This window comes from Sciurus vulgaris, assembly GCF_902686455.1.
Source record: "Sciurus vulgaris genome assembly, chromosome: 7".
In the NCBI taxonomy this organism is placed as follows: Eukaryota; Metazoa; Chordata; class Mammalia; order Rodentia; family Sciuridae; genus Sciurus; species Sciurus vulgaris.
The window spans coordinates 121,274,343-121,294,470 of NC_136467.1; the positions used below are offsets into that span (position 1 = coordinate 121,274,343).

The 20,128-nt window shown below is 38.0% G+C and overlaps 1 protein-coding gene and 1 pseudogene across 5 annotated transcripts in view; both read right to left on the minus strand.

Annotated features, from left to right (window-relative positions):
* Positions 1-20,128, minus strand: part of MAPK14 (mitogen-activated protein kinase 14) — a 70,524-nt gene that overhangs the window by 15,183 nt on the left and 35,213 nt on the right. For all 4 annotated transcript variants that reach the window (XM_079148688.1, XM_079148687.1, XM_079148690.1 and 1 more), the window contains exons 4-8: positions 8,979-9,090; positions 8,284-8,313; positions 7,910-7,957; positions 6,725-6,839; positions 6,065-6,136 (exon numbers count right to left, since the gene is read on the minus strand). In XM_079148688.1, the coding sequence (XP_079004814.1) occupies positions 6,065-6,136; positions 6,725-6,839; positions 7,910-7,957; positions 8,284-8,313; positions 8,979-9,090 (377 nt within the window). The remainder of the gene's footprint in view (positions 1-6,064; positions 6,137-6,724; positions 6,840-7,909; positions 7,958-8,283; positions 8,314-8,978; positions 9,091-20,128) is intronic.
* Positions 11,515-19,210, minus strand: LOC306666537 (coilin-like; annotated as a pseudogene). The gene has a single exon. The product of its transcript is annotated as a coilin-like (transcript).

The window sequence follows — 20,128 nt, forward strand, 5'->3', positions numbered from 1 at the left end:
TAATTTCTCAATTTATAAAAACTTATAAAGTTCTCTCACACTCTCTTTAGGAACACATAACAGAATTGCTACCCCAATGAGAAAAAAACGAGACTACTTCAACTCTCAAACAGGTGATTTTACAATATATACATCAAAATGAATCTCTAAAAGCTGCTGAGACTGGTACTGTTGCTGAAAAGACTTTTTCTGACTACTTGAAGGGAGTAAAATTTTATATTCCCTTTAAAGAAGACAGAAGACTGAGCTGACAGCACTAACTTCACCCTAACCTATGTGAAGAAAATGCGGCTCCCACTGATCACAGTGGCTCACCACACCTGTGAGCTGGGAATCCCGTGTCTTCCTCCCGTCTCCTGGTGTGAAACAATCTTAGGACTAAAGACTCAAACCCCAATTCCTCGACATCAAGCTACTTTTCTGACTGCCTGAATGCACTCAGTGCTTCAAATCACACAAATATTCCAGGCACTTCAAAGCTTCCAAGTTCTTATTTATGCAAGTTATAAATGAGAATATCCTCCACTATCTCTTTGTGCCAAGCCTTTTCTCTTCCTATTGACTTTTCAAAGTCCTCAAACAAGAACTCTGCCATTAAGTCTTCCTGGATATCTTGAATTTGAATTAATTCTGCCCGCCCTCAACAATTTACTAGTACCTTTATTATACTGCTTTTATCATTCCATCTTTTTTTCTTTTTACAGACAAACATTTGTTCAAGTAATTCCTACAACTCACTTTGCACTCAGTCTGATCATTCTGGTTTTGAGGATAGACACATTTTATCTTTAGTACATTCAATGAAGTAGTATGACAATACCAGCTGACTTGAAAAGACTTGCTGTAATATGCTCTTCAACTCCATTCTACCACTTCACCTTGTTCTCAAAACCCAGAATGATCATGGGCTAAGGAAGGTTTAAATACAAAGAAGTAGTCCATAAAAATCGCTACACTTAATAATGAGCCTAACAAAGATCCTAGTCAACTCACTGCGAAGTGCTTACACCACAGAGCATACAAATATAGTGCCGCGAATGTGTAAGGGCCATGGACACAGGGTTGATAGAGCGTAACAGCTAATATTTAGGAGAGTAGTAAACATATAATATAAAATGAAAATCCAGTTAGTATCTAAAAGCACTTGCATGACGACAGTCAAAGCATGCAAACCTCAGAAGAAATCACCATAGGCTCTTCAAAAGAAGGCAAATCCATTGAAATACAGGCCAGTCTTCCCACAGGACCAGCTACTGTAAGGCCACTATATTTGTCCAGGCACTTAAGGTCAGATGGAGCCTCCAGTAGCTATATAAGCAGAGCAAAACAAAACTTACTACATTATGACAGTTAGCTAATGCCACAGCAAGTCATCCTTCCTAACAGGTTTAGTATCTTTCCCCTAGGTAGAAGACCAAGTTTACTGTCAGTTCAAAATAGGCTTTAATTGTAATGATCACAAAGTCAAATTTTAAAATTATAAGTCTCCAGACTTGTTTTTAAAACAAATGAAGAAAAAGACATAAGGCCTTAAGATTGAGTTTTAGAGTAAGTTCTCTGAAACAGAAGAAAAGGTAGTCAGAATGAACAGGTAAGGACAAAAACAAACAATGATGACAAAACCCCTAAGGGTAATGATAATCAGAGGAAAAGTAAAAGAGGGATGGATATTCTAGTCATTTCTAAGGGCTCCAGGCAAACTCCTAGAAAACCCCTCAAGGCCGGGGAGTTGAAGATGAACAGGACAGGTAACAGGACCTAGCTGCTTGTGAGTTGCAGCTTTCAAGAACTAAATGCACACAAGGTTAGAATACTGAATCTTTTGGAAGGGCTAGAAGTGCTTCTAGTGACAAACAGGATGAACTCAAATGAAATCCAGCCTATTTCCTTCTCTTTTGGGTTGTCAAAATAGTGATTTTCACCATAACACACACACATACGCTTTCTTAAGGTACCCTAGGTTTACTGACAAACCTGAGAAGTCTAGCTTTTTCCAAGTTAAACAAAAAAGGGCAAATGACAATCTAATAAAACATTTTTCTTCTTCAACATTTATTGTAATACTTGCTTTTAGAGTCTACAGTGAAACTATTTTTTTTTTTTAAATGAGGAAGAATATTTGAAACCAACTACTGAAAGTGATGGGTAAATGTGAATGAGATGGGGCACTCCAGAAGCCTGGGCTCAACTGCCCACATTATCCCATAATCTGGTAAAGTGCACACAGATGTTCATTATATTATTCTTTGTCTTGTAATGTGTCTGAAATATTTCATAACCTGCTTGGAAAATATCAAATGGAGAAATGAGTAACCGTAGAATTAATGGGACAACTTAATACACTAAGAAAGTGCACATGAGCAGAGCAGCATATGTCCTGGAAAGTGGACTACATAACTCAGCAGCCCCATCATCCTCTGGCAAATGCAATACCATTTCTATTAAAAAGAAGGGGTGGAGCTTTAACACAGGAAAGAAGCTTACTTGATTACTTAGGAAAGGAAATCAACAACACACAAAGGCTGTGATCTCTGGTAGGAAAAACTGTATTTGATACACAATAGGGCTACAAAATTCATTTTCTCTCTTCCTTAAGCTGCAGTGTCAAGTGTCAGTTAAACATCTTCTTATTGGCTCACTCATTTCAAAATCAGCATCTGAATAAGTTAGCATTCCACCTGAAGAGACATTTTGACTTTTCCCTCCTTCTAATATCAAATTGTCAGTTGTGTCCACTTAACATACCCAGTCAATGAGGTTTACAGAAAAGGGCTTCCTTCTTCACTATTAAGCCAGATGGAAGGATTCACGAAAACAGCAGATATTGGTGATGACTGCTCAACAATGTAAATATAATTAACACTATTGAATTATTAACTTAAAAAATGGTCAAAATTGTAAAATTTGTTATATATATTTTACCACAATGAAAATTAAAATGAATTTTATGTTATATAAAATATTTTGAATCACAAAAATATTTTAAATTCCGTTAAATTACACTAGCCAAATTTCAATATCCGCACAACCTAGTGGACCCCAACACCATAATGGACATACGTGATACTTGCAATATCACAAAAAGTTCTATAGGACAGTTCTTATCTAGAAGCTAAGACCACCAGTTCCAAATACACAATAATAATTAAATAAGGAAAACCACAAGAAACAGGTTCACTCCAGCAAGCATCACCCTCTCTAAGTTGCCTCAGCAATCAGGAGCATTTAAAAACCATCAATAATCTGTAGCTGCATACTTTTAGAGCCAAAGGAGAGGGTGTGGGGCCAGTACATTTTCCAAAGGTTTTGAAAAGAGAAGTTCTAGAAATCAAAGGATTAGAAAAGATACTGGAAGGAACTCTTTGATCTCATGCGTATCTTAAGAAAAATGACAAAGACTTTCCAAATAATCTTTTCCAGGATCAGCCAAGGTAAAAAACTAAATTCAACTGGGTTAAATGCTAGTTATACTCAACCACCAACTGCATGTCAGAATCGCCTGGAGACTTTTAAGTCTTACACCAAATCCTGGGCTCTGATCCACACCAACTGAAGTCTTTAGAGTGATGCCCAGATCCCAAAGTGATTCTGATACACAGTAAAGACTCAGAAGCACTGTGCTAGAACATAAGTGACTGTACACTCCAGGCAAGAAAAAATAATGTCAAACACTTCCCTCTCTCCTCCGTGTCAGGCAACCAGAGCTATGTCTCACAGATGACAACTGATAACAGGATTACGTATACTATAAATTCAAACCCTTCAAATTCAATGTCTTCAATGTCTACAATCAAGGAAAATGTCCAGAAAAGAGCCAACTAGAAAGAAAGAATCCTCATGTATCAAAAAATGAAGGGGCTGGGGAGATAGCTCAGTCGGTAGAGTGCTTGCCTTGTAAGCACAAGGCCCTGGGTTCGATCCCCAGCACCCGCCCCCCCCCCCAAAAAAAAAAAAAAAGACTCCTCAACCTGAGCAATTTAGCAAGGCTCTAAGCAACTTAACAAGACCCTGTCTCTAAAAAATGAATCCCGCCAGGCATGGTAACACACACCTATAATCCCAGCAACTTGGGAGGCCAAGGCGGAGGATCACAAGTTCGAGGTCAGCCTTGGCAACTCAGTAAAACTCTGCCTCAAAATAAAAAAATTTAAAAAGAATGTAGCTCAATGGTAGAGGACCACTGGGTTTAATCCCTAGGACCTGCCCCTCCCCCCAAAAAATTCCCTATTAAAGGTTAAATGCTAGGTATGCAAAAGGGAATATTTCTTACAGGATGAAAGTTAGTATTCTAAAAGGGTCATATCACACTGCTTTGCGTACTTTCTATCACTAGTCTGCCAAGAGATCTATCTTTACTACCTGTCAAAGAATCGAAACAATAACAATCCTTAATGATTCACAGGTAGATAATAAAGTAGGTGGAGGGAGAGAGAAATTGTTTTCAAAGGCCATAATGAATATGATACCTATACTGGCAGGCTCTGGTCTAAGGGCTTTACAGATAGTATTTCACTGAATTCTCACAAGGACTTTGTGAATTACATACTATTACTAGCATTTTATGATTAAGGAATCTGAGAGACAATACAGGTTAGAAAACTTCTTTACAGTCACACAGCTGGAAGTAAAAACTAAGATCAAAACCCAGAAGTTTGATTCCAAGGCATGGTCTCCTCAGTGTCCTATACTGTCTCTCTGCCACCGTGTGTGACTATGTAGGCAAGTGTGCCGTGACTGGCCGAACAGAAGCTCGAGATACAAAGGCCAAGAAGAGGAAGGGGAGAGGGGAACAGAGGACAGCCTCAGGGTAGCATCTGCTCCAGGGCAAACCAAATTTCCCCTAATTCTCTCAACTAGGACTGTATATACCAGATTGCTAAGAAACAGATGTAAAATGACTTTTAAAAAGATTAGGGAGGCATGCTAGGTATTTAACTTAAAATCCAGGGGTGGGAACTGATAAGGTCGGCTAAGTATAGACAGACTGAACTCTATCAATCCAGTGATACAAAGAGAGAAATGAACTGCTTTACCTAAGGAATAGAAGTTTTTTCAAGCTAACAACGCAAATACATTCTGTCTAGCAGAAGACAGGAAAGAATTTGTGGACAGACTATGTTAGCATAAAAATAACAGTCACCATAGAAATATATCCTGAACAATAAATGACATTCTGGTTTGTAATCTTAATGGGTTTATTTAGGTAAGAGGTTAAAACAGTTTTTAGATCTCTAAGCATGACCAAACACAGGTAACTGTAGCATTTTTTAAAGCTCCATGAAAACCATCTGAAGGTCACTTAATTAAATTTTATAAAAATCACCCAAACTAATTCTAGACATATATTTTAATATCTTTCTCCCCTGAACATCTTCCCCAAGTGGGACTGACTGATGGGTGTTCCAACAAACTACATTTTGATGACAATATTACCAAATCATGAAATAAACATATAGCAGTTAGGAAAGGGGATGAAATGAAGGGCTATGGTAAGACGTAAACCAGACAAGTATGGGACTAAATTGAAGTTTGGCTACCATGTGGGATAAAGTTGTGCTGGAAAACAAAGGCACATGACACGCTGACCTTCTCACTTCTTGCTTTTACTATTTGTTGTTAAACAACAAACACAACAAGTCAGCAGGTTTGCCATAACAGAGACCAAACATGGCCAAACATAACAGCAAGATATCCTTGATCTGTAAATGGGTATCTGTGCTCATGAAGATTTTGTACAGTTGATTAAACCTGTCAGTGGGATCTACAGCTTCTCATGAGTACGCTCTGGTCTTAGAACTGCTGTGGAAAGACTGACATACAGGATTTGCTGCAAAAATATGACAAATGAAAGGGCTTTCCAGCTTATGAAAAGATTTTCCCATTCACAAAAAAATAATTTAAAGCTTCTTTCCTGGAAAGGCAAGCTACTCAGCAAGAGGGTAAAATATGGACCATAAAAGCAAGAAATTGAGAGCCCTCTCTATAGATAAGTAAAGGTAGTACACACCCACAGACACTGGAATACAGATAAGAAACAAGAATCCAAAACATTTTAAAAGGATACGGTCTGTACCAGGAAACAACGTTCTTCCAGTCAACAGCTCGGCCATTATGCATCCCACTGACCATATATCCACTGGCAAAATTAAAGAGAAATAAAAGTACATACATACATTGTCACTATTATTAAGATTGGTCACCAACAGAACTGTAAGTAGAGGTGAAATATTCAAATTAATATTTAAAACATCTGAGATTCAACATCATACTCATTTCTATACAGATAAATAAAATTAATACCTTCACCCCAATAGAGTTTCACAGATGGGGTAAATCTACACACACTTAATTAAGGTAAAGAAGTAAACTGCTCACAAAGGGGCACAAGTTTCTCATTGGTAAAGTAGTGGATTCTTCCCAGGTAACATCAAGGGGTTAAGATCATGAACCCATTGTCTTCAGCTAGAAGTACTCAAAGAATTATGTTGGAAATCTAAATAAATAAAAACTCAATTACTAAATCACAAAGTTCAAAAGTTGTGTATAAAAAGGCTTCACCTCCTCATCTAAGCAAGTGAAATACTTTCTATTTGTAGGCTTTAAAAGGATCACTGAGGGAAGAAAGGTATTTCTTCCCACTCTACCACCTCTACTTCTAAGAATCTCAAACATATCCAACATGGTATTGATGAAGCCCTAAATAACCAATGCAAACAATCAATACCTGTCTGGTTGTAATGCATCCAGTTCAACATGATCTCAGGAGCCCTGTACCACCTCGTGGCCACGTAGCCTGTCATTTCATCATCAGTATGTCGAGCAAGTCCAAAATCCAGAATCTAAAGGGAAGAAGAGAATCAGGCACTGGAAAAGGCAAACTGCTAAGACTTATAAAGCAGATGGAAAATCTCTGTTGCCTTGTAAAAAAAGGAACAGTAAAGCAGATCTCCTGTTGCACACTTAGAATGCATGGTAAACATACTACAAGAACTTTAAAAAATAAAATCACAAGCAAAACAAAAAATGTGATTTTGAGGTATTTACTCAAGAGTAATAAAACATATGTCTATACAAAGGCTTACAACTGAATATTCATAGTAACTTCAAATAGTCCCAAACTGGAACTGAAGCTTTTGTCCATAACAGGTGAATAAATAATCATATTCTGGTATGTTCATGAAATAGTGCACTACTCAGCAAGAAAAAAGAAGAAATCATTGGTGCACTTCATTATGCTAAGGAAAAGCCAGGCACACAAAATACATACTATATGATTGCATTTATAAGAAACTCTAGAAAAGATTAATCTATAGCGTCAGATAAATGGCTTCCTGGAGCAAGGACAAGGTGTGGAGAAGTAAGAATTTACTCAGAAAGGGCACAGGGCAACTTTAAGTGATAGAAATACTCTTTATTGTAATTATGGTTACATGGATATATAAATTTGCCCGAAGATACACTCAAAATGGTACATTTTATTGTATGTTGTTTTTAAAAAGTTCATTAAAAAAAAAAAAAAAATGAATGAAAAAGTTCCAGAGTTGCTTACTTTTTTATATATGATTAATTCATTTACCTCTGAATTATTTGGAGTGGGTTCTACCATTTTTCCTTTTAGGACTCTAATCTAGTAATGACTGAATCAGGATGTTTTGATAGTCAGATCATAATTTTCCTTTATTATGAATGTTACATTTTTAATTTAACTTTATTTTAAAACAAAAACACCTAATGCCATTATCAATGCCATTTAAACAGCTTACTCAGACTATGGTTTAAATTTCAAAGTCTGATATTCCTAAGGACAATATGATTTTCCAGATAAAGTCATGGCTTATAAATCTGTCCCTGTAAAATTTTCCTGGTTTGTCAGGTGAAGGAAACAATCACTGCTGTCACTTCATCTTACCTTCAGCTCACAGTCTTCATTCACAGCTAGATTACTAGGTTTTAAGTCCTAGGAAGAAAGTACAGAGAAGACAGGATCAACTTTATGAAGCAAGATAAATTCTCTCCCTACAGGTAATGATGAGGATCCAGAAAACAGTAAGAGCTCATCCAGTTTTAAACAGTCTCCACTAGATAGTCAGTATCTAGACCAAATCAGCCTTAAAGAAGCACAAATTATAAATCTTTCTTCAATCAGTCTGAACCTAGAGCAGAGTTGCAATGGATCAATAGGTCAATGGCTAAAACGAAGTTCAGACCAGGATGTTGGCAGGATGCCATTCTCTCATCCTCCTCTCATCCCCACAATAATTTAATTGAAGTCATGGTACATACCCTGTGAATTATGTCAGCTGAATGTATATACTGCAAAAGAAAGAGAGAAAAAACATCAGTTAAATGAAACTCCCACTGCCATATTCTAGAACATTTGCAGCACATTTTATAAATCAGTAAGAACTGCTAGTGTTCACAGTAGAGGAACATCAGTAAAATCATCCATGTTATGTATAGCTACCATAACAACGATTTCCATAGACACTGACTCCATTTGAGCTTTCAACCTATCTTCTGGCTGACACTTTGGGCCTCAATAATGATTCAAAGTTGCTAAATATCAAAGACGGTTTAATTTTAAAACACTGTTTATCTGCTTGAGAAGTTTTTTAAAGCTTCAATATTATATCAATCAGATATTAGACTGTATCAGTAAGTTAGTAACTTTTACATGTAATAATGAAAAGTCCTTCTCTCTCTGATACTTATACTGAGGTATCTATGGATAGAATGATAAGAAGCCTAGACCTGCTTTAAAATAACCTGTGGCTTAAGAAACAAGGTTGGCCAAATGCTGGTAGTTATGGTCACTGAGTGAACACTATGTTTCATTATATTATCATCTTTATTTGTGATTTTGTGTTTGAATTTTCCATAAGAGAAGTTGTCTGCCTATTTGTTTTAAGTCCTAAATGGCAGGGAGGGAAGGAAAGAAGGAATTAATTTCTCAAAATTATTGCTGATATTGTCTATACCTTTAGACCCCGGAGAATTTGGTAGATAAGGAACTGAACATGGTCATCCGTAAGTTTCTGACACTTCACTATGTTGTTCAGATCTGCCCCCATGAGATGGGTCACCAGATACCTAGAAATGAATGGAGAGTTACACAATAATCCAGAACCCCCAGGGAAGTTCTTATCTCCACAAAACTTACCAGAGTTTTTAAGGAAAAGCCACCCATTAAGTACATAATGATAGATAAAAGCTCAACAACCTCCTGGAGGGAGGTGGTAGTTCATTTTTAACACCACTATTCTAACGTTACCACCTACCATCTAGTCTAGACATTTTTAAACTCATTCCTAACTGATCTATCTTTTCCCAGTTTCTTTAGAGAAAAAAATGAAAAGGAAATGAAAATGAAAAGAAAAAAGCAAAGATGGAGATTAGGAAGATAAATATGCCAGGATCAGTTTGCTTACAAATGTTATGTTTGCAGAAGAAACATGCAGTATAGCTCAGTGCATGGCCATAATAAAGTATCTAATATTTTTAAATCCACCACTACATTTTCACCTCATCATAAACCTTTATGTTACAGGTTCTATAACTCTCCTTTTCCAGGAGTGATTAGTAAAAAGATATTTTTCATCGACAATATTCCTACATTTACCTTCAAGGAAGGGGGAATACTTCTGATCAGTGGGCAGGAAGAGGGATCCCAGAACTCCCCACAGGTGTGGTACTGGTTATTAATTCTATCTTTATGTGGTAAGATGAGGGAATGATTCCATTCAAGTCCAACAGGTTCACCACAGAAATTCTAGACATAATGCCTTCACCCACTCATTACTGCATTACACAGTATGGGAACATGAAGACCAGACCAGTAATAAAGAGGCTGAATCTTTAAAAGTGTTTTCTTTCCTCCAAAAGGAATTGAATGTTTTTTCTCTCACAATTTTCCTATAGAACTGCCATCATTAGTTCTCAGTTTCATGAAGATCAACAGGACTTCACCAAGCTGTAACTTTAAGGTTAGATTTCGGCATCTTGTATTTTTAAAGCTCACATGTTTAAATTGCCTTAAGGAAAAGGAGGACTCTAAATTAGGGTCTCTCTCTGTCTGTCTTTCTGTCTCTCTGTCTCTCTCTCTCTCTGAGTGCTGGGGATTAAACCCAAGGCCTTATGGATGCTAGGCAAGTGTTTTTATAAAGGTTTTGATTTCAGAGATATTTCAAGCACAACATAATATAACCAAAGGAAGCTAATGCTGGTTCTGTGCCAAGCACTTTGTTGAGCAGTTTACTGTGTCCACATCTTATGCATGCTTCCCAGAAACTTCACAAGGTAGAACCCACCAGTATTCTTATCTCATAGGTGAAGAAAAGAAAAACAAGGATTAACAAGTACCCTGATCAAGGTCAAAAGGTCTGATAATGTCAGGAGTTGAGTCCAAACTGTCTGACTCCAGAGAGCATGATCTCAACCCCTGCACATATTGCCTACAAAGTTCTCCAGCAGACCCAGAATTTACACCAAGAGAAAGTCCTTTTTTTTTTTTTTTTTTTTTTTTTTTGTGCAGTGCTGGGGTTTGAACCCAGGGCCTTGTGCTTGCAAGGCAAGTACTCTACCAACTGAGCTATGTCCCCAGTCTGAGAAAGTCCTTTTTTAAAGTCTTATAAATGTCACAAAAACTAGGTAATCATTTTCTTCAGATGATTTCCTTAATAATTCTCAATACTTATTATCAAAGCTGATCTTTAACTAATGAAGAAGAAAACCCGGCAAGATATTCCATCCTAATCTCAAATGTATTTTTTGTTGTTGTTGTTCAATATGGTTGTACTTAAAAATTTGCAAAGCTGAAGGAGGGATCTGATCTTTTGTTAGAAGAAAGTTTTTTTCACAGTATACATTTGTTAGCCATTTTTGCTTTGTATTGACTGATAACAGAAAAGGAAGTTTCTGTTCAAGATCCTCACACCAACACACTGAGCCAGGAGCTTGGCATCTTGTAGTAGGTAACACATTCTGAGGTCTTGAGGCCCACAGCAAATCCCCTACCCAAGGACTGGTAACACAGTTCTCTTCCAGGCACACTGCTCTTACACAGCGTCCTAAGAATCCTTAATTTTTAAATTAGGAAAATGTGAAAGGATTCTTTAACCCATTGCCTGCAAAAAAACTCCACAATCCCTTAATTCTTGGCAATTTCAAGTATACTTGAAATTTATAAGATGCTCCTCATTTAATGGAACAACTCAAATGTTAAAAAAATTAGGTCAAGCAACATGCTTTAATATTTTTAAATGTTACTTAGTGAAATTTATCGAAACAAGATATGCAGCACGTTCTTGTACTTGGTATTATAAACTCCTACTGCCAATCGCTACTTAGTGGTCAAAAAAATAGAAAAAAAGAAGAAACTAGACTATTGGTACATAACAATGTCTGCAGGGAATGTGAAGTTTTAACTTTTGTGAATTGAAATTAACTTGAAGGAAAAAATGGGTCTACAAACCAACACCCATATTATTTTAAATGATGAGGTAGATCTCCCCCCCCTCCCCCCGTGCAGTTATGTGAAGATAACAAAAATCCAGACTTTCAAATGCTCTTTAAAATAATAATAAGAAGAAAAAGTTCAGGTTATAGTCACTTTCATAACAAAGACATTCATAAACTATGAGGCGGAAAGGTCATACTCAGACAAGTTCTGTATTCAAGTGGTACTTGGAAATTCAAGAATCAGTCTTGGATCAATCAACTCTCTCCAAAAAACAGTGATCCTCCTCTCCTGTGTCACAGCGTACTAAACCACCTCAGTTCCATTTTCATTGTGATAAATCAAATCAAATTTCCCAGGTTCTTTCAAGGCAGGTAAGGATGAGAGAATTTCTATATCTACTTGCTGGGTCTCTGGATTGTGGCTTAATATTTTTCCTTCCTTGTAGTCAGAGACATCAGGAGAGTAATCAGATGTTAGTTCCAGAAGCTGAAATGCAATCTTCTCTCCAACTTGAGGGGCAGCTGCTAACAGTGGTAACAGACTATAGTCCTTCTTGTGTATCTCTACTGGATTCTGGATAATAGTAGATGAATTTGTTACTATCTCACTTAATTACTATCTCACTGCTTCTGATATTCAGCTTATTTAAAACACAGGAAACAGCATGCCCTCGTCCCTCGAATGGCCGGACCTCTCCTCTCCCCCATCCTCTTCCTAAACTGGTGGGGAGAGGTATACTGGAGGAGGACCAGGAGTCAGTCTGTTAGATTTCAGGCCACAGATTTCCACCCTGTAGCACTGCCAGCCCCGGACCTGGATAACCTCTTCCTGAAAAGAGGCCTACTGTTTTTAAGAACCCTGTAGCATACTTCAGGGTGCTCTTGGACACCATGCACTGGTCATCTGAATCTGAAGTGGAGTCAGAGCTAGAAGATGAGGCTCTGATGATCTTGCCCTTGCTGGTGGTAATGGCAGCTTTTGCAACCAGTTTTGTTTGCGGCTATATTTTTTGTAGAGGGTTCTTCTTTTGATAATTTAGTTGATAGTTTCTCTGCAGAATTTCTAACCTCCAATGTGACATTGCTGATACCGTCATTGTTCGAATCATGACCAGAACCAGACTCCTCCTCGGAGGAGGAATTGGGGCTGTCTTTTGAACATGTGCCTCCCCCGCCTTTCCTTCTGACTTTCACAAGGCTGTTTTTAGCAGAACCTTTCTGAAAACTAGACTTCTGGGTGGTCCCCTCATTTGACGTCTGCGCTTTGAGACACTTGGAATTCTTGGTCTGTTTTTTATGCTCACATTTCTCCTTTTTCTTTGGCAATTTCCTTCTGGTCTCTTCCTCCTCGTCATCCACTGTGCCACCGGTTGCTTTATTTTTTCTCTTGCCTTTTTTCCTCCCAGTCTGATCAGTGATAGCTTTTGGTTCCAGATCCCCCCTCTCATTAATGCTATTGTTGTCTTGCCTCTTCCACTGCTTCTTTGAATATCTGTAATTTAGTTCTGTTTCTTCATCTTCCTCCAACTTAAAAGCCTGCTTCTTTGCTTTTCTAGGTAAATGAGTATCATCACCATTACTGACTGCTAGAGAAGTCTCAGGAATTTCTCTCTCTTCTAACTTAACTCTGAAGCAGTTGTTGTCTCTCACCAGGGGTGCGCTCTCGGCTGGGGGCAACAGCCCCCGCCCCCAACTGAAGCTGAATCACTGGCCGATGAGACTGATGAGATCTGTGACAACTCGGCATCTGTTCAGCTCAACCAGAAGCCAGAAAACCGTGCACTGCAGGGGTGTGGTAGGAGTGGGGTGTACCTGGTGGTGGGTAATCAAATTGAAGCCGTAACCTAATTGTCTCAGAGAATGCCATCTTGCTCATGCTCAACTCAAATTGGCACACAATCTGATAAATCAGAGAATGCTGTGAACAATTTTCTTGTGCATATGATGCTGGGGATTGAATTGCAGGCTCGTGCATGCAAGGCAAGTGTTCTATTACTGAGTTAAACCCCCCAGGCCTAGTTAATGTTCTGAAATCAGGACTTTCCTCAAAAATCTGGGATAAAGGTTGCCATATCTGTAATATTGATTATGATAAAATCCAAGGTTCATGCCAGGACAGGCACAGTGGCATCACAAGTTTGAGGCCAGTCTCTACTTCATGAGACCCTGTCTTAAAATAAAAACAAAAAGTGCTGGTGGTGCAGCTTAGTGGTAGAGCACCCCTGGGTTAAATCCCCAGTACCAAAAGAAAAAAGGAGAAAGAAAAGAAAATTTCAAGGCTCAGGATAAGAAAGATAGAATCCAGTTTCAGACTCACAAGTACTTTAGTTAGAACATTCCACTACTATGTAATTTCTCTCAATCCCTTCCCCATCAGAGACCATGTTTTATCATTAAAATTTCCAGAACAAGGGTAAAACTGTCAAGTCACTATATAAGTATATAAAATTTATCAGTCTATATGGTAATTAACTATTGAACATTGCTACTAGGCTATAATGAAATCAACTGAAAAGCATTATTCATGGCAGAAGTCTTATAGGAATTAACCTAATCACTATGAGTTGTTTCCATGAGACCCAAAATCCAACTCATGAACACCAGTTGTCAAATTTCAACTGACCTATAGGAAGATTTCCAAAATAAATCTTGTTACACAGAACAAAACCAAGCATCTCGCAGTTACTGTTTATGAAAGACATACAGATTTCTTAAAGTAGTAAACAGAATAGAGAGGAGAAATGTAGATGGTCACATTTCTGAAGTCAATTCCAGGGATGACAATGTGACTCAGTGGTACAGCACTTGTCTGGCATGGGTAAGATCCTGGGTATGACAACACCACACACCACACACACACACACACACACACACACACACACACAGGGTAAATTTCAAAAGGACATTAATGGAGAGTCACATAATTTCTATTGTACTTGTTTCAGGAAAAGTAGGTTTAATTACATTTTAGTGAAGACATGCCTAATATTGTCACTGCTCTAAAAATCTAATTCCTAAAAATTAAATTCCTAAAATGCACTAAAAATTAAATTCCTAAAATAAATTAAAGGAGGTCTGACTTGAATATAGTTGGAAAGCAACATTCTCCCATCTTTAAAAAGGAAATTAAACCAGTCTTAATAGGCCAAAGACTGAAAAGATGATTTTATGGTCTGATATAAATCTTGTTTCTCACTTGTGAAGATGTTCTCCTTTCAATCAAAGTATAAAGAGCATAAATTACATTTCTCAAAATGAGTCTTACGAGTAAAATGTTCTGCACTGGCAAGGAGGCAGAACCTGTAATAAGTGGTTTTTAGTACTCCCGACGGTACTCCACTCTATAGCTTCACTTACCAAGCACTCTTGGATGATACCTGTTTGTCAAGATCTCCCCCTTTCAAAAGCACGATACAATCAGAAAGAACCTATGTAGAAGAAATCTCTCCTATATCTACAGATCAGTATCTTTACCACCTATCGACCCTATTTGAAGTAATTATCAAAGGGCAAAATCATTCCTTCCATCTTTAAATGGATATTTAAAACAATCACAGAAACTGACAATTTATGACCACAAGCTTCTGAAATTCATCCAATGATTACTTGGGGCTCACTACAGTCTATTCTCAGCACAGGGGGCAGAGTGATTCTTAAAAACCTCAGATCATATTACTCCTTTCCTCAAAAGGCTCCCTACTGCACTCAGAATAAAATGCAAAAATCCTTTCATGGCCCATAAAGCCTTTGGGTCATCCAACACTTGGCCCCCAATCATCTCTGACTTCATCCACTTCTCTTTCATCTCTCCATCAGCTCCACACTAGCCTTCCTGCTCTCCTTCCAGTACAGAATGAGTGTTCTACCGCAGGTCGTCTGCGATGATGGTTTCTTCTGCCTGAAATGCTCCTCCCTCAGATGTCTGCAGATCTAATTCCTTTACTTCTTCCAATTTGTGCTCAAAATTCACCTTTTCAATGAGGCCTATCCTTACCCCTCCATTTAAAATGACCTCTCTCTATCTTCACACTCCTGATTCCACTTCCCTATTCTACCTTTTTCTTTTTTGCTCTACTGTTATTGCTTGCTAACATACTATAAAATTTCCTTTTTTTACATGCTAATTATTGTTATTTCCCTGTACATACAATGTTCAAGGATGACAGGGTTATTATGTTTTATTCCATGCAATACCTAAAGTACCTAGAACAGTGTCTGGGAGATAGAGAGCAGGCACTCAGTGACTACACAACTGAATGACTCAAGACGAGTCATATGGCACCACTAGTAAGACAAGGCAAGGACACATTTAATTAGAATATGCATGCCCAAGATCTTATCTGGTAAGCAGACCAGACTGTTCTAATGTATAAGGGGTGGAAGAACTATCCAGGAGACAAGAGGACAGCTTAAAAAGCTGATTTCACAACATACAACACTATTCTCACTTGTAGCAACAATTACTAAGAAGTGCCCTTTGCATTACTGACATTGACCAAACTAGACTCAGTGTTCTTTAGTAGAGGATAAATACAAGAAAGCTAAAAGAGCACTGAGCAGGCTATCAGACAACCAAATTGTCACCTAGTTATATAATGACAACAGAAGGTCATTCATTCAATCACTCCATATGCAAGTATTTATTGTTGGGCAGTAGAAAAGACAGATGAAGAATTTGAGAGGAACATATATATAAATACAGTTACAACAGCATGGTTAGAGCTAAAAAGGGGATTCAGGTGTTAGAATACATAGGAGAAGGTCCCAACACAAACTGAGGAAAGAGTAAATTAGACAAATACTTTCTTAAAGGACTCAAACCCTAAGCTAGGCCTTGAAACTTCATTATCATTTTTAGAGAAAAAGGTGACATTTTATTGATCATATCAGACAAAAAATTCCTTTTTGCAGTGCTGGGGACCTTGCACATGCTAGGCAAGCACTCTACCACTCCCAGCCTGAATGTTATCTTCTTAAAGGATATGTAATTTATTTAGATTTCAAATGTGAGTCAGTGAAGACATCTACAAGGAGCTTCACCAATCACACAAGCAGTTGAAAAGCCTTTTCCGATAAGAAATAAAAACTTCAGACAAAAGGCAGGCACAGTGGTGTGTGCCTGTAGTACCAACTACTCAAAAAGCTAAGGCAGGATGATCTCTTGAGCCCAGGAGGTTGAGACCAATATGGGCAACATAGTGAGAGACCATCAAAAAAAAAAAAAAAAAAAAAGTAAAACAAAACAAAAAAATGCTTGTAAACATAAATGTTAATAGAGTAAACTTATTTGTCTTTCTACTAGATCACTTCTCTTTCTGTATTACCTATCTTGAGCACTCACTCTAGTCTCAAATAATGGAAGTATTTCTTCTGTAAGCCCAAACAACTGGGCTGGGTTGTTCCAGTGACAGAGGAAGGCATCATTTCCAAGCAGGCAGGCAGACACATAAATGCGCACTCTTGAGAACAAACGAGAATTGATTAATTTTGAGTTCACTTTACGCCCTGTACATTGTTTGGATATTACAAATTTGACTTGATTCTTTAGTTATTTCAGGTTAAGCATTTATACTTCATCTATTTAATACGACCTCAAGCAACTGGAAGACAGACAGTCTTTGGTTTTAGCATTTTACATAGAATCAAACACAATTTACTCAAGAAGGTTAGTAGACTTTGAAATGATAATCATAGGCTTGGATCAAGAAAAATGTGGTGAGAATTTAGAGCCAACAGACCTGGAATAGATGCCATTTTATATATATTAGTATATAATTAGGCCCATCTCTCAGGCCCCAGTTTCCTCAGCTGAAAATTAGAGATAATATCTACTTCACAGAATTGTTGGGTCAAATGAGAAAATTCATATGCAAATCCTTCATAAACCATAAGCTACTACTGAAAAAAATAAAGCAGTATTATAGAACTGCATATCCAAAGATATTTTTTCAGTTCACTTCACACGCATAAGAACATATTTTGAAACAAAGGACACAGATGTAATGTCAAGAATTCAGAAGAAAACTGAAATCAGATATTAATAGTGAAGAACATCACATAATTTTAGTTCCCAGAAAACTCTCAAATACATTTCAGATTTTTAATTGATATACTCATCCAAAAGAAACTTTCTAATATGTTAAAAAGGGTCTAAAAGAAAAACTGTCTCTGCTAAAATTAAGTCCTTATCTCCCATTATGGAGTATGTCTGCGTGGGGAGAAGAGGGGAGAAAGTTTTAACTAAGTCATACCACAGGAAAATAAGCTTTCATCCTTTTCCGAATCCCACCCCTGCTGCCTACTGCCCTTTGATGTCTTCTCTCAGACCACCTCCTTACTAAGGCTTAGGTTATGAAACACCAAATAACCTAGTCCTTCCCCACTCCAACTTCATCTTTTGCTGTGTCCACCTCTTCCTATCAGACCTAGATACCATCTCTGCCCGCGGCTCTCTCTTGGTCACTGGCTGAACCGACCTTTCCAACTCCCATTTCACCTTCAAGTTCAGTGTATGCATTTCTTTTTTGCAAAGCCTTCTCTGAAGTCAACCCATGTGGGGAGGTGGCCATGCTATGAGGTCCCACAGCACTCTGTAATTGGCCCTGTCGTGGCAATTCTTACATTCACCTGCTCAACCAACACTTGAGTGCCTGTTACTATTCTAAGTACTAACAATTCAGCAAAGTAGAAAACAAACTGAGCTTACAAATAGGGGAAGGAGACAGACAATAATAAATATATGATAGTAAAATTTGCTAAGAACAAAGCAGGAGCTGGGTACCATGGCACACGCCAGTAATCCCAGGTGCTGAAACAGGAGGATTGCCAGTCTCAGCAAGGCCCTAAGCAACTCGCCAAGTCACTGTCTCTAAATAAAAGATTAAAAAGAGGGCTGGGGATGTGGTTCAGTGCCCCTGTGGTTGATCCCCGGTACCAAAAAAAAAAAAGAACAAATTAGGTTAAGAAATAGACAGTGACAGTGACAGTGAGGGTAGGATTTTAGCAGGGAATAAAAGGAAAAAAGCTTCTGAGGAAAAGATCCTTGAGTAGGGTCCCGAGGAAATGAAGAGCCAGCCATGTAGGTATGGGAGAAAAAGTGTTCCAGGCCATGGCTAGAAACCAGCACTGAGGTCCCACTGGGAATGCAGTTGTCTGTATCCAAGGAAGAACAAGAGGCCAAAGAGATCAGAATGGAGAAGGATAGAAAAAAGGTTACATGAGATTAGATGTGGGTGTGCAGGATCAAATCATGCAGGCCCTCTGTGAACTTACCACATGGTATTTGGTCTGATTTTTTAAACTGTTCTCTTCCAATAAGGGTCTCAACTCAATGATCAGGAATTGTGTTTATATGTTGTATTCTCAGAGATTAGTAGTATGACTAGCATACGGTGGATGTTCAAATATTTACTGAATAAAACCAACAAAATGTAAATCTAGAAATTCCCTTTACCAATTCCATTTATATTGAAATGAACTTCATTAGTTGAAAAATCACTTTTAGTAGGTGGGAGGCTGAGGTGGGGGATCATCTGCCCCCCTGGTGTTCACTAAAACAAAGGCTGCTGAGGGACCCTGCGGTAGGTCTTCTCAAGATCACAGATCCAAGACCCCACTCACTTCCATTTCCTTCTTCAAGAATAAAGCAAAGAAAAGAATTCAGAGTAAGAAAATCCCTGGAATGGGAAGGTGCAAAACAGGGGGAAGGAAAGTGGCAGAAGGCTAATTTTCACTTAACCCATGACAACATCATGTTCCTTGATCAGAAAACCACTGTAGTCAGGAAGAGGCAAGGGGGCTCCAGGTGTAGCTCTGAGGCAGAGCACTTGCACAGCATGCTCAAGGCCCTGGGTTTTGTGGGTTTTTTTTTTTTTTTTGGCTCTGCATATAATTTATTGAATATGGCACCAAAAATACAGGTAAAAATCAACAAGTGGGACTGTATCAAGCTTTTAAAATTTTGCATATCAAAGATACAATCAACAAAGTGAAAATGTAACCCACAGAATAAGAAAAAAATATTTGCCAAGTCATGTATCTGGGAAGGGGTTAATATCCAAAATATATGAGGAATTCCTAGAACTGTGGGAATTAACAGGTATAGAGTTTTAGTTTTATAAGATGAAATAGTTCTGAAGAACAGTGAAGCTGAGGAGATAGCTCAGTTGGTAGAGTGCTTGCTTTGCAAGCACAAGGCCCTGGGTTCAATCCCCAGCACAACCCAAAAAAAAAAAAAAAAGAACAGTGAAGGTCCTGGGTTTGATACCCAGCACTGCATTAAAGAGGGGGGAAAAAAAGACAATATATCACTGGGAGAAGTTGTAACTTAACACTGAGCATAGGTCTGAATACTGGCTATTTAAATTTTTTTCATATCTACTGGTAACTAAATATTTGTAGCACAAACATGTACATATACATGTATGCAGCCTCCTGCCAAATATTGCTATCTAAGAGCCAACAGAAATTTCCAAACGATTTCTGATCATTTAAAAATCTAGATATATTTTTATAAAAATTTTGCCACCAGGGCTGGTGCTGGGACTCAGTGGCAGAGTGCTTACCAAGCATGTGTGAGGCACTGGGTTCGATCCTTTGCACTCGTGTACAAAAATAAGCAAATAAAATAAAGGGATGCTGTCCATCAACTACAAAAAAAAATTTTTTCTGC